At 39.3% G+C, this 26,654-nt stretch overlaps 1 protein-coding gene across 4 annotated transcripts in view; it reads right to left on the bottom strand.

Moving 5' to 3' along the window:
- LOC127788360 (uncharacterized) overlaps positions 1 to 26,654 on the bottom strand; it is a 104,642-nt gene that overhangs the window by 706 nt on the left and 77,282 nt on the right. For 3 of the 4 annotated variants that reach the window (XM_052316532.1, XM_052316535.1, XM_052316533.1), the window contains 4 exons: positions 25,994 to 26,140; positions 25,605 to 25,733; positions 1,827 to 1,925; positions 335 to 373 (listed from right to left, as the gene is read on the bottom strand). In XM_052316532.1, the coding sequence (XP_052172492.1) occupies positions 335 to 373; positions 1,827 to 1,925; positions 25,605 to 25,733; positions 25,994 to 26,140 (414 nt within the window). The remainder of the gene's footprint in view (positions 1 to 334; positions 374 to 1,826; positions 1,926 to 25,604; positions 25,734 to 25,993; positions 26,141 to 26,654) is intronic. The other variant, XM_052316536.1, reaches the window with a different exon arrangement.

The raw sequence follows: 26,654 nt of genomic DNA, 5'->3' as shown, positions 1-26,654 counted from the left end.
CTCAAATGGACCATGAGGACTTCCACTCGAATAAGTTTCCAGTAGGTTTTCAAAATTCTCACAAGATTTATTTATTCTTAAGAAATACCAAGTATTAGAAGGAAATGAAATACCAAGTCAATATATTTGAACATCCCTCATCAATAATACTTGATAAAAGCAACTATTAACAAGGACAGAAGATAAAGGAATAAGAATAATGGGATTGGTAAAGGCCAATTTATTTAGGAAGTAAACACTTCATAGTAGCACAATCCACAGAGAATGGTTTGAAAACAACCCCTAGATAACAACCAATAATCAATACTGATGAAATAGAGGCCTCCGAACTTACTTGTGAAGACAAAATCTGAGCTTTCAAATTTTGGAACATCTGCAGGCGATCACAATCATATTAGTTAATATGAAAAGACAAAAAAAGACAAGACATTTCGAATTAAGCAAAGGGCAGCGAATGCTTTTCTTATGAAATAACTAGAAAGCTCAAGATGTCAAACTGAAGTTCTATGACTGTACATCATGGAAATTGAATATATTAGGACTGTCATATCATCTCTCTCTTGCATGTTACTTTCAACTTAACTGCAAGCTTCCAATAATTAGTTAGAAGTCTGACTTAATTGGTGCAGAGATGACGAGGCACATAGTAGGGGTACTGTTCATGCAGCACCATGTCATAGAACTAAGCTAGGTGGCACTTCATATATTGGGAACATGGTCTATTTATTTTCTTTATTTCTTTCCTTTGTTTCTAGACAACTGAAACCATGGAATCAGTTTTTTTTTTCCTCCTAAAAATATAAACAGTCATCTTCTTTACATACAGCATATATTGCAAAAATAAATGTAAATAAACACACAGAAACATGTCTGCTAACACTCTCATTCATCTTGCAGTATAATTATTTTGGGGAACCCCAACAGCAGGATTAAGGGTTGATGTGTTATGTTATCTTAAAAGAGTTTTTTTTTTTTGTTTGGGGGGGGGGGGGGTTAGTAGGAAGGGTGGTGGGGATGATTGGTGGCAGCGTACAATGACATTACCGGTATTGCATGGAAGCAGTGGCGCAAGATGCACAGTGGAGGAGGCAGTGGAGCAGTGGTGCATGGTTCTCAGTTTGAGGACCAGGGAAGAGAGAGAATCCTTGTTTTCTTTGCTTAGTGAGGATCCTTGTTTTCTTTTTAGTTGTTTTCACATTCTCATCACAACTGCCACCAAATTTTATCCCCATGTTTTTAATATTTTGGAAATTCAAAAATCAGAAAAACTGGAAAAGTAAACATACTATCAAATAGGCCCTTAAGTGTATTTGATTAATAAACTTTAAATAAAGCTTAACATTAAACATTCCACTCAAATAACAGCTCCAAGAAATGAATATCCCATTTTAAACTCTTGGACAAAACATTGAGAACCTCGATGGACATACCAATTCTAAGCAGCTATTTTGTGATATTTCATTCATCCATTTTTTTTTTTTTGCTATTGCATACACAACGGAGCTGGGACATTTTGCATGAACCTTACAACCCTATCAAGATATAACTAATATAATCCATGCAACATATAACTGGTTTAACTAGTATAGTTCATCCATGTTCTATTAATCATCCTTATGATTCTTAAGCACATAGTTGATGGTTTTACTTGAAAAACATCCCCAGATACAGGATACATCTGATTATAATCAAAACATCTTACTTAGCATCCAATCCCTTATTCCTTATAAGAGCAACATTCAGCAAGTAGTTCACATACCAAAAAACCACAAATTGGGAGGACTGTAAAACAAGAAGCAAAATGAAAATTCAGCTTTTGACATTACCTCATCACTAAGAAGTATCAAACTCAGCATTGGTCTGCTAAGACTCCACTGGTTGCCAGTGTCCTCAAATAGAACTATCTCAAAAAGTGTTTTCAGTATCTAGTGAAGTAGCAAAAGATATAATCATCAGTAATTGAGAGAGGAGAGGGGGGTGGGGGGGGGGGGGGGGGGGGTGAAGGTGTAGAAGTGATTAATATTGAGTAGCTTGATGTACATGTTATAGTTTAGATGTAATTAGTTATGCAGTTGTATTAGTTAAGTTGTTGAGGCTGCTGTTGCAAATTGCAACAGGTTGTTATTAGGGATAGCTGGTTCGTATATATATCCAGCTATGCCTCATTTCTGTTGAGGTTGATTAATTCATTTTCTCTGAATTCATTCTACGACCTCTTCTTCTCATTTCTTTGTTTATTTTCTGTTCACACCTTGAAGCTCTTGCTTCATGGTATCAGAGCCCTAGACAAATGTCCATGGCTTCGAATCCTGAGTTCAGGGCTTCCTCCATGCCTCGTCCATCTTCTTCTTTGTCGTCATAATTGCAATCCGATTTCTCCTCAGTTGCAAAGGCTGTCAATTACATTTCGATTAAGCTGGATACCAGCAACTATCTCTTTTCTCTTTTGGAAGGCGCAAATCTTGGCGACGATCAAAGTGTTCGACTTGCTGCCTTTCATTAACAAGTTTCCACCACCGGTGAAATATGTTCCAAATCCTAAGCTGGATCAATTTGATTCACCTATGGTCAATCCTGCCTACACCAATTGGATCCGATCTGATCAATTATTGCTCGGATGACTCTTTTCTATAGTGGACAAGGAGGTACTTGCACAGGTGATTCATTGTGAATCATCTGCGGAGGTATGATCTTTTCTTGAGAATCTTTACTCTTAGCAAACGGTAGCAAAATCTTTCCAATTGAAGCAACGATTATGTTCAATCAAGAAGAATTCACTTTCTGTTAATGAGTATATTCTGAAAATTAAAACCATAGGGCATGCACTTGCTGCCATTGGAGAACCTCTAAATGACAAGGATTTGCTGTTAACTATTTTGAATGGCCTAGATCATGACTATGAAACCATGGTTAGCATTATTACTTATTAGATGGATGATATAAATCTAGAGAAAGTTCAGTATATGTTATTGATGCATGAGCAAAGATTGGCCACCAAGAATATGCCACTTTCCTTTGTTAATTTTGATTTTGCGGCTTCATCATCTATGAATGTTAATGTTGCTTTGTATTGGCCTAGAAATGGTAATGGATCTATCAATAACAATAGAGGTTTTGTATCCCGTGGGGGTAGTTACATGAACAGAGGAGGATGAGGTCGTGGTAGATCTGGTGGTAGGAGAATCTATTGTCAGCTTTGCGACAAATTTGGTTATTTTGTGGATAAATGCTACCATTGGTTTGATAGGATTTTTCAAAGAGTTCCTAATCAGAATCAAAATTTTGGCAAAGGGGGTTCTATGGTTTTGTATCCCGTGGGGGTAGTTACATGAACAGAGGAGGATGAGGTCGTGGTAGATCTGGTGGTAGAAGAACCTATTGTCAACTTTGTGGCAAATTTGGTTATTTTGTGGATAAATGCTACCATCGGTTTGATAGGAATTTTCAAAGAGTTCCTAATCAGAATCAAAATTTTGGCAGAGGGGGTTCTATGGTGCAGCCAGATCCAAGGGCATATTTTGCTGGTCCTAATGAGTCTAATGAGGTTTTTATGGTTGAAATAGGGTCTATGTCCGATACTCACTGTGGCTATTTGCCTCAGTCTCTCGATAATCAATCTCAATCTTCCTATCATGGAGATCCTTCTTGGTTTGTTGATTTAAGAACAACTAATCACATCACATATAGTCTTAACAATCTGTCTCTCCACTCTCCATACAATGATATTGATAAAGTTGTCGTTGGTGATGGTAAGAGATTGCCCATTTCTAATGTTGGTATCAGTCAATTGTATACTCAAACTAACCGTACTTCCATCATTTCCTTACCTAATGTTCTTCATGTTCCTAATATAAAGAAGAATCTCATTAGTGTCTCTCAACTAACTGAAGATAATAATGTTGTTACTGAGTTTCATTTTGATTCTTTTTTGCTTAAGGACAAGGACTTAGGGCTGGTGCTACTTTGAGGAACTCTTAAAGATGGACTTTATCAATTGGCGCTAGCATTTGGTCATGCTGTCAAGCTCAAAGACTTTGTTGTCCGTGTTCCTGTTTCCTCCAATAAATGTAAAAGACAACATCTTCCCTCTCCAGATCTGTCACCAAGGGTAAATGTAGCCCACACAAACAATGTATGGCAACAATGGTATGCCAGATTAGGGCATCCTTCATCTCATGTATTGAAATCCATTTTGAATAAAATTCGTGTTAATTGTTCAAATTCTGATATTTCCTTTTGTGATTCTTGAAAAGTTGGGAAATTACATTAGCTTCCTTTTGCTAATTGCAAAATTACAACAAAGAAGCCTTTGGAATTGGTTTATTCTGATTTGTGGGGTCCTTCTCCTATTGTTTCCACTAAAGGATACAGATATTATATCGTCTTTGTCGATGCTCGCATTAGGTACACATGGCTATATCACTTGAAACTTAAATCTGATGCTTTGACCACCTTTGTGTTACACTAACTAGTTGTTAGTAGAGATAACAGTATAATTGCACTATTAGAATGTAAATAAATCATTGTGCTTAGTGTCATGTACTAATGGTAATTAGAAGGAAAATAATGTAATTAGTTATATTAGTTTGTTAGGAGATATTTGGGTGTTTGTTAGGAGCACATGGGTACTGTTAGAAATTAGTTAGGGAGCTAGCTAAGGCCTATAAAAAGGCCCATTGTAAGAAGAGAGGGTATGCTTGAATTGACAATAGAAAATCTGATTCTCTCTCTACAATTTCTCTACAATCTCCCCCTCATTTCTCTATTCTGCTCTCCCTCATTTCTCTTAACTTTCTCCCTAATTCTCTTCAATCTCCCCCTTCATTTCTTCTTTGTTCTTCCCCAATTCCTCTTCTAACCCATCACGAACCCTAGGTTCGTGACAGTTAGCTGGGGAAAATGTCCCAACATGCATGATCGCGTGAAGCGTATCAGACGCGCGCGGAAGCCACTTGTAAGTGCACATGGGCGAGCCCAATGGCTTTTGGCGCCCAATTGAGTTTGATCAGTATATAAACTGATCAGGGGCGCCTTATTGAGATATTGAATGAAATAAGGAAATTAGTTTCCTCCTCACTTCAATTCCCTCCTAAATCTCTTCCTTATTTTCCCTCCAATCTCTCTCAAGTCTTCTCTCTTTTCCCTCGCTATTCTTGAATTAGTTGATCAGATTCGGAAGAATCTGACAAAGTGGTATCAGAGCAAGCTCCGGGCCAGATTGTCTAAAGGCGATCGGATCAATGGCAGATGGTACTAGGATGCGTCAGATGGAGATGCAACTCCAACAGGTAACAGCGACAGTATTAGAAATACAAGAAAGAGTTAAAACAGTGGAAGAAAGGATAGGATCGGCGGTGGATAGGAAGCTGGAGGCTCTGGCTGATCGACTTAGGGGGGATATGTGCTTGCAAATCCGAGAGGAATTGCAAGAAGTTCAAGATTAAGGAAATTTGTTGCGAGATCAGTAGCAACAATTTATGTTGATGTTTGCAAATCAACCACAGGTAAGGATCTCCCCTGATTTTCCACCTAGAGAATGGACGGAACCAATTCTACAAGGAATTGGTATGCCACACCGACAGGCGGGAATTACCGAATCGGAAGAAGAGCCAACGGTAGGTGATGAATTGGTAGTAGACCGGAGGCGGGGATTTCCAATTCCTAAACTGGAACTCCCAACTTTCGAAGGTACTAAACCGCGATGGTGGTTGAGAAGGTGTGAGAAGTTGTTCGAGATTCATCAAGTACCAGAGAATCAGAGGGTGGCCTTGGCAGTAGCATATTTTCACGATGAAGGAGATGTATGGTTCCAGGGATGGTCTAGGGTAAGAGCGAACTATAATTGGGAGGACTTTACTAAAGGCCCCAATGAAAGATTCGGAGAACAGGGACGGTTGGATATAGTACAGGAATTTAATCGCTTGAGATAGGAAGGCTCAGTGATGGACTATCAAGCGAAGTTTGAAGAGCTCAAGTTCTTGATGCTCAATCAGAACCCCGGCCTCATTGAAGATTATTTTGTATCCAGCTTCATAGGAGGACTTAATGAGGAGCTTCGATCAGCAGTATAAGTTCTTAGGCCTAAGACGGTTCTAGAGGTAACGGAAGGGGCTTACTTACAGGAAATGACGTTTGACGCGTTGCTGAGAAAACAAAAGGGATAGATCAGAGGAGCCCAAGGAGGAATGGTAGACCACCAGGAAGAGAGGCGATGAGGACGGTTCCTAATACCAGGTATTCCGCATTACCTGCACCTCCTCTAAATACGTTGAGCAGAGACAAGCTGTTGGAGCAAAGGAGGATAGCAGGACTGTGTTTTAGGTGTGGGGAAAAATACACACCGAGACATCAATGTAGGAAACAACTGTTGTTGTTGGACGGTGAAGAGGTAAGATACGAAACAGAAGAGTTGGCAGCAATAGAAGAAGAAGAGGACGAGGGCAGTGGCGCCATATCATTACACGCTATTAAAGGAGTGGCTAACAGCAAAGTTATTAAGGTAGAAGGGAAGGTGCACGATAGTTCTCTCATGGTGTTAATCGATAGTGGGAGTACCCACAGTTTCATTGATGAAACAACGGCTAAAAGGATGGGGTGGCCAACAGCGAGGACACAACCATTATCAGTCACAGTAGCTAATGGAGATAAAGTTCTCAGCAAATTAGCTTGCATGGGGTTTTGCTGGGAGATGCAAGGGGAGGAGTTCCAGGCTGATCTTAGACTACTCAGATTGGGGGGTTGCCATATTGTGTTGGGGGTAGATTGGATGCGGGAAGTGAGTCCCATTAGTTTTGATTTTAATAACATGGAAGTAACGTTGGATAAAAAGGGAAAGAGAGTGGTACTGCAAGGCCACATGGAGGTAGGAGCATGCAAGTTGATAAGGGGCAAGAAGTTACAACGAATGTTCAAAAAGAAGTGGGCACAGGTGGCTCATCTATTTTCCATTGAGGCCAGCGATCAGCAAGGGGAGCAATGTCAGACAGTAAGCTCAAAGTCTTCGCAACAGGTACTCGAACTGACCCTTTTAGATTCATTGCTGAATGAATATCAAGATCTCTTCGTAGAACCTAAGACTTTACCTCCTAAACGTTCCTTAGACCATATTATACCTCTCATACCCCAAGCTAAACCTATCAACATCCGATCTTATCGGTATCCGCCTAAACTCAAATCCGAAATTGAGAAAATGGTTAGGGAAATGTTAGATCAATCCCTTTCTGCCCAAGCCATAGCCCTTTCGCTTCCCTTGTTTTATTAGTAAAAATGAAAGATGGAACTTGGCGTTTTTGTGTTGATTATAGACAGCTTAACGCCATAACTATTAAGGACAAGTTTCCCATTCCCATCATTGATGATCTACTTGATGAACTCAAACATGCAACCATATTTACAAAGCTAGACTTAAGGGCTGGATACCACCAAATTAGAGTCCATCCTGATGACACTTTCAAGACAGCTTTCCGAACACATCATGGGCATTTTGAGTTTACTGTAATGCCATTTGGCCTCACAAATGCCCCAGCTACATTCCAAGCTCTTATGAACCAGATTTTTGAACCCTACCTCAGAAAATTTGTGCTAGTTTTTTTTGATGACATACTAATCTAAATCTACAACCCCTTTTTTGACCAACACCTTAACCACCTTAGGGCTACATTTGAGATCTTGCGATTCAATCAGCTATGTATCAAGCGGTCGAAATGTGCCTTTGCACAGTCCCAAGTTGAGTATCTCCGACACATTATATCAGGAGCAGGTGTGGGAACTGATCCGAAAAAGATTGAAGCTGTTATGGCTTGGCCCAAACCTGCAAACATACGAGCCTTAAGGGGTGTTTTGGGCTTACTGGTTACTATTGAAAATTTGTGAGGAACTATGGCTCTATAAGTAAACCGTTGACAGAAATGTTAAAGAAAAATGGATTCCAATGGAACACTAAGGCAGAAGAGGCCTTTGAGCAGTTAAAAGCAGCTCTGAGCAACGTACCTACACTAGGGTTGCCTGATTTTGATAAGCCCTTTACATTAGAAACAGATGCAAGCAACATTGGCATAGGAGCGGTATTGACTCAAGATGGAAGACCCTTGGCTTTTCTCAGCCAAGCCTTGGCTCCAAGACATCAGGGCCTTAGTATCTCTATGAGAAAGAACTGATGGCAATGCTAATGGCAGTAGAGAGGTGGCGCCACTACTTGGAAGGAGGAAAGTTTATAATCAAAACAGATCATGAGAGTTTGAAATACATTTTACAACAAAGGTTGCACAATCAATTGCAGAAAAAAGGTATGTCTAAACTCATGGGCTTAGATTATGTGATCTAATATAGGAAGGAAAAAGAAAATGTTGCAACAGATGCATTATCCCGCTGTCATGAAGAAGGGATGGTCGCAACCATATCTACAATGGTACCCAATTGGTTCCAAGAAATTATTGATAGCTACCACAAGGACGGATGGACCAAGGCTCTTCTAGAATAGCTAACCGTGAGCACTACCAGCAAACCAGGGTACTCACTTACCAACGGAGTGATAAGATACAAAGGCAGGATAGTGATCGATGATTGTAAGGAACTGAAGGACAGGATAATTCATGCGTTGCATGGATCCCCCATCGGAGGACACTCGGGTATCCAAAACACATACCACAAAGTCAGACAGTTATTTTTCTGGCCGCAACTAAGCAAGTATGTGTGGGAATATGTCTTGAGATGTGAGGTTTGTAGACGATGCAAGCATGAGACAGTGGCCCATCTCGGCTTGCTTCAACCTTTAGAAGTTCCAAATCGCGCTTGGACTAATGTTACTATGGATTTTATAGAAGGTCTACCAAAATCGGAGGGGAAGGATTGTATCTTAGTAGTTGTAGACAGATTCACAAAATTTAGCCACTTCATCGGCTTAACCCATCCGTTCTTAGCTCAGGAAGTGACTTGAATCTACTTGGATAATGTGGTAAAGCTACATGGCATTCCTAGATCAATTGTCTCTGACCGAGACAAAATATTCACTAGCCTGTTTTGGAAGGAGCTTATGAAAGGCCTCGGAACCAAACTCCTAATGTCTACAGCATACCATCCTGAAACGGATGGCCAAACCGAACGTGTTAACCAATGCCTGGAAGGTTACCTATGGTGCTTCAGTTTTGTGCAGCCCAAAGGATGGCATAAATGGTTGGCAATGGCACAGTGGTGGTACAACACTAGCTTCCACAGCTCACTTAAGATGATCCCATTCGAGGCCCTTTATGGTTACAAATTGGATTTACTTCCTGCCCTAGGAAGTCACACAACAGTAGCCACCGTGGAAACCTACCTCCAACAGAGACAAGAAGCATTAAGAATGGTGAAAGAGGAATTGGCCAAGGCACGTAACCAAATGAAGCAACAAGCTGATCGAAAGAGGAGCGAACGAGAATTTGCTGTAGGGGATGAAGTTTACTTGAAGCTCAATCCGCAACACTACAAGGCATTGACTAAACAACCCATTTCAAAGTTGAATCCTAAGTTTTATGGCCCTTTCAAAATTGTAGAGAAAATCGGCGCTGTGGCCTATAAACTGGAACTACCTGCTGAAGTAAGAATACATCCAGTCTTTCATGTATCCTTGTTGAAGAAATCAGTGGGCAGCCACAGCTTTACACCGAGCTTACCTCCTATAGTGAGCGAAGTACCTCAGGAGGCAGTTCCCATGGCCATCGTAGACAGACGGGTGACACACCACAATGGCGTTCCTATGATTCAGGTGTTAGTTCAATGGTCTTCCTTGCATTTCAACAACAATACTTGGGAATACTTATTGGAACTTCTCCGGCAATTTCCCAATGTGGCCAGCCTACTACATATTTCTTGCAGACAAGAAACATTTTAAGGGGGCCGGGATTGTTACGCTAACTAGTTGTTAGTAGAGATAACAGTATAATTGCACTATTAGAATGTAAATAAATCATTGTGCTTAGCTGGGGAAAATGTCCTAGCATGCATGATCGTGTGAAGCGTATCAGACGCGCGTGGAAGCCACTTGTGCGTGCACATGGGCGAGCCCAACGGCTTTTGGCGCCCAATTGAGTTTGATCAGTATATAAACTGATCAAGGGTGCCTTATTGAGATGTTGAATGAAATAAGGAAATCAGTTTCCTCCTCACTTCAATTCCCTCCTAAATCTCTTCCTTATTTTCCCTCCAATCTCTCTCAAGTCTTCTCTCTTTTCCCTCACTATTCTCGAATTAGCTGATCAGATTTGGAAGAATCTGACACTTTGTAACCTTTCACAAATTTGCTGAGTTACAATACGATTCCAAGCTTCAAGCCCTACAAACTGATAATAGTGGGGAATTTAAAGCCTTTTTGCCTTACCTTCAAAGCTATGTATTCAGACTCGTTTTACATGTCCTTATACACACCAACAAAATGGTGTAGCTAAAAGAAAATATAGACATATAGCTGAGATGAGCCTTACATTATTAACCCATGCTCACATGCCATTGAAATTTTGGGTAGAAGCATTTCAAATTGTTGTTTACACCATCAATCTCTTACCCTCTTTACCTATGCAATTTCATTCTCCATTTGAATTGCTTTACCACAAACAACCTAACTATATACAACTTCAACTTTTTGGGTGTGTTTGTTTTCCCTATCTTAGACCCTATAACAAGCACAAGTTTGACTTTCATTCTACCAAGTGTGTGTTTCTTGATTATAGCCATGTTCAAGCTAGGTATAAGTGCTTGCATCCCTTGGGTAGAATGTATGTCCCTAGACATGTGCAATTTAATCCGGATGAGTACCCCTATCCTCTTTTGTTTTCAACTTCTTCTTGCTCTTCCTCTAAAATTCAGTTTGTTCCCAATGGTCCTTCTACATCTCTTCCTTCTTTCTCTTCTAATTTCTCTTCTTCTCAAGTAGCACAACTCTCTGTTCCTACCTTATCCACCTCTATTTCTGCTGGTCCTTCTTCTTTCAATCCTCATTTAGAGCCTATCTTGGATCAACAACCTTGTCAAACCATTAAGTCCAATCTACCTAAACACATAGTTGCTCCAGCTCCTTCTATCCACCCTATGGTCACCCGATCCAAGTCTAAACAACTTGCTGTTACCTCCCCTCATGCCTTAGTGAGTACCCTAGAACCTAGTTCAGTTCATGAGGCACTCTTGGACACTCATTGGAATAAGGCTATGGAGGAGTAGTTTTGTGCATTGTAGCGTAATCATACACGGGACCTTGTTCCTTTCTCTTCTGATATGAACCTCATTAGCTGCAAATGGGTTTTTAGAATCAAGTATAACTCTAATGGGTCGATTCTTAAGCACAAAGCCCAGCTGGTGGCTAAGGGTTTTCTTCAAACTCCTGGAATTGACTATGCTGAGACCTTTAGCCCTATTATTAAGGCTCCTACCATTAGAGTTTTGTTCTCCTTGGCAATCACTTTTGGTTGCGACATTCAACAAGTATATATTAACAATGCTTTCCTTAATGGGGACTTAACTTAAAAGGTTTATACGTTACAACCCGAAGGCTTTGTAAATGCTCAATTTCCTTCTCATGTGTGTAAACTGAAAAAGTCACTTTATAGTCTTAAACAAGTTTCTCAAGTTTGGTGCACAAAATTGAGATTAGCCTTGCAAAATTGGGGGTTTATAAGGGCTGTTTCTGATGTATCTCTATTCATTAAAAGGATTGCTAAGTATGTGCTATTCATTTTGGTGTATGTTGATGATATCCTTGTCATGGGTTTTGACCCTATAGCTCTTCAAGCTTGCATTTAAGATTTGGACACTCATTTTACTCTCAAAACCTTAGGATCTGTCAACTATTTTCTAGAGTTTGAAGCTTATAGAGATGTTAGTGGTATATATCTCAATAAGTCCAAATATACCTTAGATCTGTTGAAAAAGGCAGCAATGCAAGATTGCAAGTCTTGTGTTACACCTATGAAGTCGGGAGTATCATTGATTGATGAGGGTGACTCTTTTTCTAATCCTTCTCTCTATAGAACCATCATTGATTCTCTTCAATACTTAACCTACACTCGACCAGATATAGCTTTTGTGGTGAATAAGTTGAGTCAGTTTTTGTCCTCTCCAAAATTGCAACATTGGATAGCTTGCAAAAAATTGCTTCGGTATCTCAAGGGAACCATTGATATGGGTTTGTTGTTTGCTGCTACTCCTAGAGACTTGTCCCTAATTGTTTACACAGATGCAAACCATGTTGGCTGCAAAGTCACCAGGCGGTCTACCAATGGGCTACATGTTTTTCTTGGTCAGAATTTGTTGGTTTGGAGCTCAAGAAAACAGTCTGTAGTGGCCAGATTTGTTGGAGAGGCTGAGTATTGAGCAGTGGCACAAGGGGTGACTGAGGTCTTGTGGCTTAAGTCTTGTGGCACAAGGGATATTTATGTGCTCATGTTCCAATTTTCTGGTGTGATAATCTAGCAACAAATAGATGAGAATCCGGTGTTCCATTCTTGCACCAAGCACACTGAGATTGATGTGCATTTTGTTCGGGAGAAGGTAGAAAATAGAGAGGTTGAAATCAGATATGTTCTTACACTTCACCAGGTGGCTGATATTTTTACCAAGGGATTGTCGAGGGATAGGTTCTTGTTCTTGTGCAATAAGCTTGGACTCAAGTCGTCACCTATGCATTCTAATCCTATTGCAGCCTCAGGAAAACCAAGACTCAAGCCTAGTGCTATTGTAGCTTCAGATAAGCCAAAGCTCAAGTCTTCTACTTTTGTCGGGAGGTCTAATTTGAGGGGGAATGTAGAAGAGATTAATATTGAGTAGCTTGATGTAAATGTTATAGTTTAGATGTAATTAGTTATGCAGTTATAATTGTATTAGTTAAGTTGTTGAGGCTGCTGTTGCAAATTGCAACAGGTTGTTATTAGGGATAGCTGGTTCATATATATATATATATATATATCCAGCTATGCCTCATTTCTGTTGAGATTGATTAATTCATTTTCTCTGAATTTGTTCTACGACTTCTTCTTGTTTCTTTGTTTCTTTTCTATTCACACCTTGAAGCTCTTGCTCCATAAGGGAGGGAGGGAGGGAGAGAGAGAGTCTTTCTGACACCAGAATTTTTATAGATAACTCAATGAGATTTGAACCCTAGTTCCTCTATTGGTGGAATCCAACCTATGCCTAAGCCGCTGTGTAATTTGAGAACTTGCAGAGATTGACATCTGATTGGGCAGGTATGGTGGTTAGATTATTTTTTAGAGAAAAAAATGTCTGAAAATACCTCAACAACTCTACAGGGCAAGTTGAACATCATGCTCTTGGCCTCTATTTCGAAATAAAACCTCTCTATTTCACAATAGACTTCAGCAGGATTATTCTTTAAAAGCCATTGGAAAGTTGTCCAACAGCCATATTTTCAAATCCCTCATTGAAGGCCATAAATACCAACTTATTTGAAGAAAGAAGACCTATAACTCGTACACATACAAGCTCTCAAAGTCTACAAGCTTTCAAAGCTATAAGTGTTAACATTGGTTCAAGCTTCCTTCCAAGTGTTCTTCATCTCCTAATTTCATGTGGAATTTTAAGATCCTTATAATTGAGCCTTGTATTTATTGCGCTGCAAGTTTATATTACTTAAACCTTTTAGGAAGGATAATGCTTCGTATTTGAGATACGCATGGGTGCATCAACTTGTCATGGACCTAGGGTTCAACCTAGGGTTTGAGAGATAATTGGAAGGAATTGGGGAAGATAGATCAGAAGAAATGGGAGGGAATTAGGGAAGGACAAAAACAGTGAGAGAGATTAGGGAGAATCGAGAGAAAGAGAGGGAAATTGAGAGAGAGATTGAAACCAAATTTCATTCAAATATTCTTCTATGTTTTGAATTAGATTGGATCAGCCTTATATATTGATCCAGTAGCTAAGGTTTGGCACCAATAGGGTTGCCAAATATTCAAATCAATATAGTTGAAGGCAGTTGTCCTTTAGGTACAAACCACTACAAAGGAAATTCGTCAATACAACTAAAAATAAATTCATCTATTATATAATTACTACTGTCCTTGGGTCATGATAATTCCCCCCCCCCCCCCTCCTGCCCCGAGAGAGTTCTTGTCCCCAAGAACTTGATGCAATTGGTCCTGTTTCTTCACCCAATCCTGACTTGTTCTTCTTCTCCTTTTCCATCCTCCAATCCTTTCATATATAGTAACTGTTTCCTGCACCTGTGACCTAAGCTAAATTGTTATCCACACTAATATCACAGCCCTACCTGTCTCCTTTGCTCCATCAAAAGAGACTTGGCTGGCTGGATTAGGGTTAGTATTAAGCCTATGATTTGGATTTTCTTCTAGTTGTGAACTGTTTGCAGGATGAATTTTGGTTAGAGGCTAGTGTCTCTTCGTAAGGGCTTCCTCTGTCATTTCCTGTAATCGTGCACTTTCTGCAACATGTTTGACGGATTGTGGTTGAAGCATCTTAATGGTAGGTCTCAATTCTTCGCTCAAGCCACTGATAAAGCTTGAGACGAAGTACCCTTCCATTAGGTGGGGATTAAGGATCAACATGAGCGATTTAAGCTCCTCAAACTTAAGTTGATACGACGATACAGTCCCCTCTTGCCTTAGTTTGTCGAATTCTTCCACAATGTCCATCATATTCCAATCTCCAAAACGCTTGCACAAGTCCTCTGTGAATTCTGCCCACTAACAACCTTCATTTCCTTGACTCCACCCTTGAAACCAAGCATCTCTAGCATCATTGAGGTAGGCAGTAGCCAAAGTGACTACCTATTATTCGGGCACATTATAAACACTAAACATTCGTTCACAACGCCTCACCCACCATCTTGGGTTCTGACCTTCAAACAATGGAATCTCTAGTTTCGGCATGGGGAAACCGAGCTGATTAGGGACAACTAAAGCTCCTTGCCTCCTCTCCAAAGTATTTTCTCCTACCAATGGTGGATCCACATCAAATTCAGACGATCCCTCAGATCAGTGGACCGTTCCATGCTCGGGAAGGATTGGCTCTGACATCTCTCTAGGAGGGAATTTGGGAGAGAGCCTCACCGAGTTTTGATTGGCGAACATCATCATGAATTGCTGCATCTGCTTATGCAACAGATTGTGCTGATTTTGACTCTCCTCATGCCATCGTTCCATCGCTCCTATCTTCATTTTCATCACCAATTCCACCAATGCCTCCAAAGTTCCCATTAGGACTTGCACGTCCGCCACCACAGTTGCGACTTGCTATAACTGCGACTCCATTTGCTTCATCCTAGTGTTGTTAGCCACTCTAAAGAGGTCGCTAATGAGATCATCAACCAAGGACCTTGCTCTGGTTAGATCTCCTGAAAATCAACAATTCAATCTCCTCTGCTCACTTGAATCACCTAGATCTAAATTGCCTCCGCAAATCAATATGCTCCTTTACACTCTTTTTGACAATACAATCGATTTTTGTTGTTGCCAGGAATCAATTGAAAATTGCTTGGATAGATACTCGATCATCTCTGTTGTGGCTTCCTAAGGGTTGCCTACTCTCCACTTCCAAAGTCCATAATTCCGTCATTGAAACCGCTTCTATAAATCGCCTATCACAGTAACAATCAACCGGCTCTGCTTTGCCTTGATTGATTACAATAAACTCAGAAAACATCAGCAAATCAACTTGATGTTCTGCCTTCAACAGTCGTACCTTTCGCTTCTCCTCCACAATTCGAACCAAGAGTCAAGCGTTGCTTTTCGTGACGCAATTTGTCATAACTTCCTTCAATTTGAATTGAAAGTCCAGCATTGGAAATTAACTACTTTGGAAAGCAATAACCTAGAACTGATCGGAATTCGCCTGGCTAGATTGCCATCGAAATTTGCCTCTCGAAATCCAAACCTAAATTCAACTGCTAAGATTTTCGCCACAAGTTGCCGGAATCACAGCTGAGGATTGACCAACTCTGATACCAATTCTCATGGACCTAGGGTTCAACCTAGGGTTTGAGAGAGAATTGGAAGGAATTAGGGAAGATAGATCAAAAGAAATGGGAGGGAATTAGGGAAGAATAGAAACAGTGAGAGAGATTAGGGAGAACCGAGAGAAACAGAGAGAAATTGAGAGAGAGATTGAAACCATATTTCATTTAAATATTCTTCTATGTCTTGAATTAAATTGGATCAACCTTATATACTGATCTAGTAGCTAAGGTTTGGCGTCAATAGGGCTACCAAATATTCAAATCAATACAGTTGAAGACAGTTGTCCTTTAGGTACAAACCACTACAAAGGAAATCCATCTATTATCTAATTACTACTATGTCCTTGGGTAATGACAATTCCCCCCCCCCCCCCTTCCCCTAGAGAGCGTTCTTGTCCCTAAGAACTTGCTGCAATTGGTCCAGTTTCTTCACCCAATCCTGACTTGCTCTTCTTCTCCTTCTTTTCCATCCTCCAGTCCTTCCATGTATAGTAATTGTTTCCTGTACTTGTGACCTGCGCTAAACTGTTCTCCACACCGATAGCACAACCTTGCCCGTCTCCTTTGTTCTTATTAGAAGATAGTGGGAAGGCTTATTTATCTCTCACACAGCCGGCTAGACATTGCTTATGCTGTGAGTGTGGTTAGTCAATTCATGCATAATCCTATGGAGACCCACCTAAAAGCAGTATATAGGATCTTGCATTATTTAAAGGGGACACTAGGTAAAGGTATATTGTTTAAGAAGAGGGAGGAGTTGTCTATTGAAGCCTATATCGATGCTGACTATGTAGGGTCAGTGGTTGATAGAAGATCAACATTAGGGTATTGCACATTCCTAAGTAGTAATTTTGTAATTTGGAGAAGCAAGAAACAAAGTGTTGTAGCCCGATTAAGTGCAGAGGCAGAGTTCAAATCAATGGCCCTGGGAATATGTGAACTACTTTGGATCAAAATACTCTTGGAAGACCTAAGGATTAAGTGGACAACACCTATGAAGCTCTATTATGACAATAAATTTGCTATTAACATTGCTCATAATCCAATACAATATGCCCGGACAAAGCATGTTGAAGTAGATAGACATTTCATAAAAGAGAAGCTAGATAGTGGCTTAATTTGTACACCCTTTGTATCTATTGGTGATCAACTTGCATACATTCTTACAAAAGATTTGCCTAGCCCTGTGTGCAAAAAGTTATTGAGTAAGATTGGAATGCAAGATGTGGAAAAGAGAGAATAACAATGTTGAAGAAGATAGAAAAGAGAGAAAACCCTTTTTAGGAGTAGAACTCTATATTAGGTCTAGAATCCTTCCATTGAAATTTATAATAAGTTGTGCAATAATTAAGGCTACAATTAAGGCCTAAATAATAGCTAATTACATCTAATTACATGCTAATTGGCAAATCTTCTTTCCTTGAAATCTTCTTTCCTTGATTTATGGCAAAGATACTTTTCTTGATTTATGGTCTTGATTCACGACACTTCCTCTCAAATTGGTGAATAGACATTGTCCATTTCTAACTTGACTATAATCTTGTGGAAGACAGGACCAATGAGCCCCTTGGTTAGAACATCAGCTAGCTAAGATTCACTTGGTATATAGGGAGTACAAATAAGCCCTCTGTCTAGTTTCTCTTTAATAAAATGTCGGTCAACCTCAATGTGTTTTTGTTCGGTCATGCTATACATGATTATGTGGATTGTGTGCAATGCTGATAACAGACTTATTATCACAATAGAGTTTCATAGGGCTATCCCACTTGAGTCCCAAGTCTTCAACAATAATTTTCAATCATAGCAACTCACATATACCTTGTGCCATTGCTTGAAATTTTGATTCTACACTCGACCTAGCCATAACAGTTTGCTTTTTACTTCTCCAAGTGACTAGATTTCCTCCCAAGAAAGTGCAATACCATGTGGTAGACCTCCTATCAACCATTGAACTTGCATAATTTGCATTGGTATAGGTCTCTAGGGTAAGTTTAGCCCATTTTTTGAACAAAATTCCCTTTCCAAGGGTTCATTTGAGGTAGTGCAGAATTCTATAGATTGTTTGCAGGTGAAGCTCCTTGGGTTTGTGCATAAACTAATTTATTATGCTCACTGCATAGGCTATGTCTGATGTTATATGAGATAGATAAATCAACCTACCAACTAATCTTTGATAGGCTTCTTTGTGGGAATCCTTGTCTCTCTCTGCTTCTCCCAGTTTGTGATTAGAATCAATTGGGATGTTAGCTAGTTTGCAAGTCATTTTCCCTGTGTCCCTCAAAAGTTCAAGAACATACTTGTGTTGAGATATGAATATCCCATGCCTGAATCATACCACTTCAATACCTAGGAAATATTTTAAATTCCCTAGTTTCTTGATCTCAAACTCCTCAGCCAAACATCTACCCAAGTTCTGCCTCTCCTTTTCATCATTTCCTATCACTATAATGTCATTAACATAAACAATAAGAGTTGTGACAAAATTTGAACTTGAGTGTTTTATGAATGGAGTGTGGTCCCCTTGGCTTGGTTTGTAATCCATGGCCTGCATTACTTTGGAAAATCTTTCAAACCAAGCTCTAGATGACTGTTTTAGGCCATGTAGTGTCTTCTTGAGCCTACAAACCTTAGTCCTGGGTCTATTTTTGTTGAATACTAGGGGTATGTCCATATAAATTTCCTCCTTGAGGTCTCCACGCAAGAAAACATTCTTCACATCAAACTGTAACAAAGGCCAATCAAAGTTAACTGCTAGGGAGAAGAGAATTCTCACCGTGTTCATTTTGGCTACGAAGGCAACGGTTTCTTGGTAGTCTATTCCACAGTGTTCTAAAGGGCGGCCGACGCGAATATAGGCAAATCGGCACCCTAGGTGCTGGACCCGATCAATCGAGCCCAATCGACTCCTAGCAGCTTGGGTTGCCTGATTTTCGAAGACTTACAAACTTACCTTGGCCTTGATTTTTCTCTTGGCTTTGATTTGTGTGTTTGGATTTGTGTTTGATATTTCCCCTTGGCCCCAATTTCTCACTCTCGTCATTGCTGCCGCTGCTGCCAATCGTCTCTTTGATTTCTCTCTTGTGGCGGCGGGTTTCTGTAGCTGGTTAGGTGGGGGAGATGGGGTCTGAGCGGTGTTGGTGAGGGCAATGGTGGTATGAGCGGTGTTGGCGGGGGCGACGACGGTCCGATCGACGTTGGCGAGGTGGGCGACGATGGTCCATGGATGCAGGTTTGAGAGAGAGAGAGAATGAGAAGGTTGAAAATGGGGGCGTTCGAGTACCGGGGGGGGGGGGGGGGGGAGGAGAGAGAATGGTATTTAGAAAAGAATGAAAAAAATAAAAAATAAAAAATAAAAAATAAAATAAAAATTTTGATAAACCCTTCTCTAAGCTAATTTCTACGAGTAATATATTGTTATGTGTTTTGAGTTATTCTCTACAATTACCCCAAGCATATTTTCTAGGCTTCGCCTTGGCGGCCTAGGTGCTAGGCCTTGGGTTGGCGCTCGACTAGTGTCTAGCGCGTTTTAGAACACAACTATTCCATATGTTTGGATATAACCCTTAGCTACCAACCTAACCTTGTATTTTTCAAGTGTCCCATTTGCACCTAACAAGTTTCTTCCCTTTCGGTAAATCCACAATTTCCCATGTATTATTCCTCTCAAGAGCTTGCATTTCAACATTCATGGCATTCCTCTAATTTTCACAGTTTAAAGCCTCTGAATGTGGTAGGAATGGATGTTGTGTGTATGTTTGTAAGAAAGCTTCTATGAGATGGAAAGCATCTTTTAAAGGATACAAAGTGAGAGAGTGGATATAAGGGATATTTTGTGCACTCTCTAATTCCTTTCCTTAGTGCTATAGGAAAGTTAATATTAGCTATTGAATCAACATTAGAAGATGAGTCAAGAGATGTTACCTCATTTCTAGACATTGGAACTGATGATAGGTGCAGCCTTGGTTCGAGTTTTGGATTATTTCTTCTTGAGTAAATTTGAAGAAACCGTTTGTCAGTGGTGGTCTCCTCCCTGACGGTTTGGAGAATAGGTTGGAGAGAGGATTTAGGTTCATGAGCTTGTGAGGTAGTGTCAAATGCAGGTTCGAGCAATAGGTCAAGGGAAGGTTCAAATGCAGGTTGTTCAAGTAGAGGTTTAGGAGCTGGAGTTGGCTGTAGAAAGTTAGGAAGGAACATCTCATCCTTATCTTACACACTTGAGGTCTCCCTCTGAAGAGAATGGTGAGTAAAATAAGATTCAATTTCAACAAAGGTAACATTCGCATAAACCAAAAATTTTTTAGTCAGAGGATGATAGCATTTGTACCCTTTTTGTGTAGAAGAATAGCCCACAGAGACACATTTAAGAGCTCTAGGATCCAACTTTCCCTAATGAGGGCTGTGAACATGTACAAATAAAACATACTCAAATACCTTAAGACTAAACTGATTTGTGGTAGGAAGAGCAGGATGGAAGTGAGATAATGCCATTGGATTTTGAAAAGATAAGACTCGAGAGGGTAATCGGTTTATGACATGAGTGGCTGTGAGGACAACTTCTCCCCAAAATTGTTTAGGCACATTTATGTGAAACAACAATGCCCTAGTAGTATCTAAGAGATGGCTATTCTTTCATTCTGCAATCCCATTCTGTTGAGGGGTAGAAACACATGAAAATTCATGAATAACTCCCTATTGAAGGAAATAATGGGAAAGGGTTTGGTTGAAATAATCCCTTGCATTGTTTGAATGAAACCATTTGATTTGTGCCCCAAATTGATTATGGATCATAGAAAAGAAATTGAGAAGAATACCACTCACATCAGATTTAGATTTAAGAAGAAAGACCCATGTAACCCTTGTGCAATCATCAATGAACGAAACAAACCAACGTGCCCCAGAAACATTTGGAATGGTTAATGAACCCTCGATGTCACTATGAATCAATTCAAAAGGAGTAACACATTTGTTATTACTAGTTGGAAAAACAACACGTCTATGTTTAGCAAACTCACAGACATTACAATGAAACTCTCTAATATCAAGGTTTTGAAACAACGAAGGGAACATGATTTTAAGAGTAGAAAAAGAAGGATATCCCTGTAATGATGCAGCCAAATAGTATCCTTTTGGGGGGGGGGGGGGTATGTGGTTTTGAAAGACATGTTAAGGGGTTGCTTCCACCTGCCAACAGGTAATTTCTTAGATTTCTCAAGATAGTATAAGCCATCTTGTTCCTTAGCATGTCCAATCATTAATCCCGAGTCTTTGTCATGAAGCCAACAACAAAACGAAAGAAAAAACTTGGATACAGAGATTAGGTTGTGGATAGTTTAGGCACATGAAGGACATTTTTTAGGGTTAAGGAAGGGCTGATTTTAATCTCTCCTATTCTAGCTACTGTGATCAAAGAACCATCAGCTGCAGCAATTTTCCGATTGTTAGAATAGGGTGAGTATCAGAGAAAAAATTGGGAGAAAGAAGTCATATGATATGTGGTTTCGGAGTTAATAATCCATGAGTCTTTAAGGGATGTATCAAAGGCATTTAAAGCATGCAAAATTAGGGTTTTACCTAATTGTTGCAGTGAGCATGTACCTAAAAAGGATGGTGTCTCAAGGGTACTTAAAAAGTACCGTAGCCTTTCAATCTCCTCCTTGTTGAATTCTTTTGGTTCATGGGATTGTTTTTCCTCCTGTAGAGTTGCCATATTAACTTGCCCTTGGCTCCTATGCTGATGTTGTCCACCTTTATTTCCCCATTCCTTGCTTGGTGGCTTTCCATGTAGCTTCCAGCACATCTCCTTAGTATGCCGTGGTTTCTTGCAGAAAGTACACCACATATTCTCACAGTTGTCATTACCCATGGATTTGAGACCTGTTTTTCCATTTTCTCTCGGTAGTTGGTCTTTCTTAAACCCACGATTTCCTCCTCCTTTTGCCACCATTGTTGAGGCCTAAACTGGTTTGGGGTCCAACATGACACCCCTCTTGCTTTCCTCCTTAGCTATAATAATTGAAATCACTTCATTAAGTGAAGGTAAGTCATCTTTGCCTAGGATTTGAACTCTCACTTGATCATACTCCACATTTAGGCTTGCAAGAAAATCATAGGTGCAATCTTTGTCTAAAAGCTTTCGAGGTGGCTACATCATCACTGTTCTTCATCTCAATTACCCTGTAGTGATCCATTTCTTGCCATAGTCCCTTTAGGAAATTGGCATACTCGGTGACAGTTCTATTATCTTGCTTTGCTGCAGCTATTTTGGTCTTCAACTCGTAGATCTAGGCTGCATCTTTCACCTTTGAGTAGGTTTGTTGGATAGACTCCCAATCCTCCTTTGTTGTTGACAAAAACATGCAGATATCACTGATTTTGGGAGCCATGGAACTCCACAGCCATGCAATGATCATGGAATCTTCTTCATCCCATGCCGCATAGGCTGAATCTCTCTTTTTTGGTCTGGTTCCTATAATATGGTTAATCTTCCCTTTTCCTTTCAAAATGGTTTGAACCAACTGGGACCATTTAAGATAATTCCTTCCATCCAACCGATAGGTAACATTGATTGGCTGCAATTCTCTCGACGGCTGAAGCATCATGGGTGCTGGTGTTTCCCTTGTATCATGGGAACTAGCTTCATCAGTGGTGGTTGACATCTCCGGTTAACGGGAAGGGCCAAGGGAAGAATGAGAAATAACGTACTATTGCAGCAATGAAGGCTGCTCGTGATGGATGTAGTATCAAGTAAAGTTAGGCAACAATGAAGGTTGTTGGTGATGGGCTGTTAGTAGCAGCAGAAGAGTAGTCGGCGATGAAGGCTCAGAAAGAAGAGTCCTAGGGTTTCTTAGGCTTTGATACCATGTGGAAAAGAGAATAACAATGTTGAACAAGATAAAAAAGAAAGAAACCCTTTTTTGGAGTAGAACTCTATATTAGGTCTAGCATCATTCCATTGAAATTTATAGTAATCTATACAATAATTAAGGCTACAATTAAGGTCTAAATAATAGCTAATTACATTTAATCACATGCTAATTGACAAATCTTCTTTCCTTGATTTTTGGAAAATCTTCTTTCCTTGATTTATGACAAAGATACTTTCCTTGATTTATGGTCTTGATTCACGACACAAGACATTTACTCACAATCTTGAGGGGGAGTGTTAGAAAAATATTGAGATTCCCATTATATGCAAGGATTTATTTGCTTGATTTGTATTTCTATATTTCCTTTCTATTCCTCTCCTTAATCTTGATTGTATCTTGTAAATCTTTCCTATTTTCAGCAGTAACTAGATTAAGAAACTGCTTAATGTAGAAGGCTATTAGCCTTTACCAACTGTATATAATCTTGTAAACCCTACAATGAGGAATAAGATTGGTTTTTTTCTCGGTTATCTTTGACAAAATGAACAGCTATGCTTATTTTGGAAAGATTGATTTATTGGTACAGAATTATGGAAGACTAATTCTATGAAGGAATTCAGGGAAGACAACAATTATTGATAGGAAGTTATATCTTGTATATAGGCTGTAACTAGAAGATTTTTTCCTTGTATATGGTTTCCTTTTCTAGACTTCTAATCTGTAAATACCAATGATATAAATAAGAGGATTGCCTGGAGGTAGGGTGCCTTTTTCTACCCTTTCAAATTAGCCTAATCGCCTGCTATTGCAACAAAACCCTGGGGTTAGAATATGCTTCATGAATTGACAAATGTTGAAGAAAGGAGGATATTCGGGATTAAACTCAAACCAAGCATAGAGACAGAATTTTTCCATCTCTACTTCCATCTTTGAGACAAATTTTTGCTAACTTCCGTCTCTAAGTCCTTCTTTGAAGCATCCTCAAATTGGACCAGAAATATTTTATTTGCAAACCTATTGGTGAGCTGAGCTCCAAATTGGAGCTCAAGCTTGGCTCATTTATATCACGAGCCGAACACAAACGAGCTCTTATCAAGCCGCCCATGCATTTACAACCCTAGTTATATGAGAAGAAGATGAATAAAGGCTCCTGTGAAGAAAGTGGATGGACTGGAGCAAGTATTTAGTAAAAGGGCTAGAGGAAGACCAAGAAAAACTTGGTGAGAGACACTTAAGTTTCAAATTAATTAGAGGCCTTATAGAAGATAAGACTATAGATAGAAATAAATAGAAATCTAGATTTCATGTAGTTGACCCCACACAATTGGATAAAGGTTCAGGTATGTTGTTTTGTTAGGTTCCCAATACCATGTTTAAGTTAAAGAATGGGGTAAATTAATAAAAAAATCCTGATAGGCTGATCTTTTAGCTTAGTTTCGATTTTGTAACAATTAAAATCAATAATATACGTTGTGTTTAGTTTCAATTTTGTAAGAATATTTTAATTTTTCAATTATATACTGAACTTTGGGTTTAGTTTCAATTTTTCAATAGGGTAAATTGCCTTCACACCTCTTGTGTTTTGCCAAAGACGTCCTTGTAGTGTTCCTTTATTGCCAGAACACATCTCCATGAAGTTTTGGCATTAATGATGTTATTAAAATTTAATTGCAGTTAAAATTAACTATTTTTTTTAATCTTTCTAATTAAAAAATTAAGAACCTGCTTCGGCCAAAGCTGCCAGCAGCCCCTGCTGCTGCTGGCCACAATCCCATTCATGAGAAATTCATTTTCATTACAATCAGAATTTGCAAGAAATTCATGAGCAGATGTTTGTTGGATGTTTAGTCTCCTGACTCCAAATAACAGGCAACAATTGAAATGAAAATGGACCAGAAACAATTTTCTTGAAATTAGGTTTGATAGTTTTCCTCCTGCAAGGATCTGATCAAGAAAGTATAACACAGATTTAATCTGCTTGACATACTTTTCACATCACCCAAAACTTTTTTTCCCCAAACAAAAATACGCATAAAATCAGAAGAAAAACACTCTTGTCTTTGGGGGGGGGGGGGGGAGAGAGACTCACGCCTTTGCTCTTGAAACCAGTGGAGCAAAGCCATTTATTGGCCTTTGCTCTTGAAACCAGTGGAGCAAAGCCATTTATTGGGATGAGACTCGGAGGAGCAAGAATTGCCGGGAAAAGATGATGGACACACACTGAACTTTGCTCCTCTCTTTTGGAACCCTCATCAGCATGATGGGGCCCATTGCTGATGGGTTGCAGCCACCCCCACAGGCAATGGGGTTATGGCAGCCGACAGCAGCTTTGCTCGTTCTTTGACTTTTTTATTTTTAATTAGAGATAAAGAAAATTTTGTTTAATTTTAACTTTAATAAAATTTTAATTAATACTGTTGATATCAAAACTTAATGGAGGGGTGTCCTCACAATAAAGGAAAAATACAAGGACCTTTTTAGCCAAAAAAAAACATAATGGGTGTTTGGGCAAAAGGCTCAAACCACATGGGGCTCCATGGCAATTTATCCTATTTTAAAGTGAAACAAAGCACAAAGTTTGGTATATTATTGAACGATCGAAAGTTTGTTTAAAATTGAAACTAAACAGAGTGTTTGGTATGCTATTGAAAAAGTTAAAAGTTTGTTATAAAATTGAAATGAAACCAAAAGTTCAGCATTTTTTGGTAATTTACCCTTAAAGAATGTGTTACTCTTCTTTTAAATAAGGAGAAGACAAGGACAAAGAGAAGGAGACAACTTACTTCAGTAAACACAGTAGGGCAATCTGCAACATGCCGAGCAAGATTAAGAGCAGCTGGTGTTGTGGGCGACTCTCCAACTGTGATGTGATCGAAATAAAAGGTAGCCAAATTATCAACAGCAGAAGCACACTGTCATCAGAAAATCAAAGTTGAATAGTTAAAAGGGAAAGACCTCTCACAGAATCTGCAGCATATATAGTAACCACAACAAGAATCACTGCTTTTTTGCATATGTAAGGAAGATTAAATAATGCAGTGCTAAAGAAAATGCTCACTTTTTTGAATGACAATAGTTTATTCAGAAAGATAACAAGAAAGAATTTCTTTTTGTTTTTTCTTTTTTTTTTGCAGCAGTAAAAAGACAATGACAAGAAAAATAAAAAACAAACCTGTGATAAGATATTTGCATCTAATCCTCTAAGGCCTGATTCAAGAGATCCTACAATATACCTAAAAGTGCTTGTGCCCAGATTCAGAACAAAAGTAATATGGCTATTCAGGAGAACCTCCAGGAAGGCAAAGTAGGCTCCTGCAAGCTGCAGTGGCAGAAGGATAAATGATTAACCAGGGAATAAATGGAAATAACAATGAGCATTCTATATGGCAACATTAGAATTTAATAGAAGATTAGAGCTGCAAAAAATAGAAAAATTTATCAGTATCCCAAGTTTCTAGTCAAGTTCTTCCATCAGTGGCAGCATTTTACTTAATTGATAGACATGGCACTAAGTGTTTGGAGAAGAAAAGGCAACATATCACTGGAAGGTGATAATCAGATCTTAAGATTCATTGCCCGTAAATAGATTGCATAGACTGAGAACCAAGTGCTTCAGATGAACATAAACTTGAAAGGTAGTCAAATAAATCCCAGGAAGTGATTACTGGTAAATTGAACAAATAAATCCCAAGAAGTGATTACTGGTGGATTGAACATTGAAATTAAGTAATTGAGGTAGATGGGTCCCTCCCTCCCTCTGGGCCATTTTTTACAGTTTATGGATTCTTTGTTTTCGCATATATATATATATATATATATGTAGGGCCTTGTTC

Source organism: Diospyros lotus, chromosome 13 (genome assembly GCF_014633365.1).
Source record: "Diospyros lotus cultivar Yz01 chromosome 13, ASM1463336v1, whole genome shotgun sequence".
Lineage (NCBI taxonomy): Eukaryota > Viridiplantae > Streptophyta > Magnoliopsida > Ericales > Ebenaceae > Diospyros > Diospyros lotus.
Note: the sequence above shows the minus strand (reverse complement) of the source record. Positions and strands in the feature narration are given on the sequence as shown.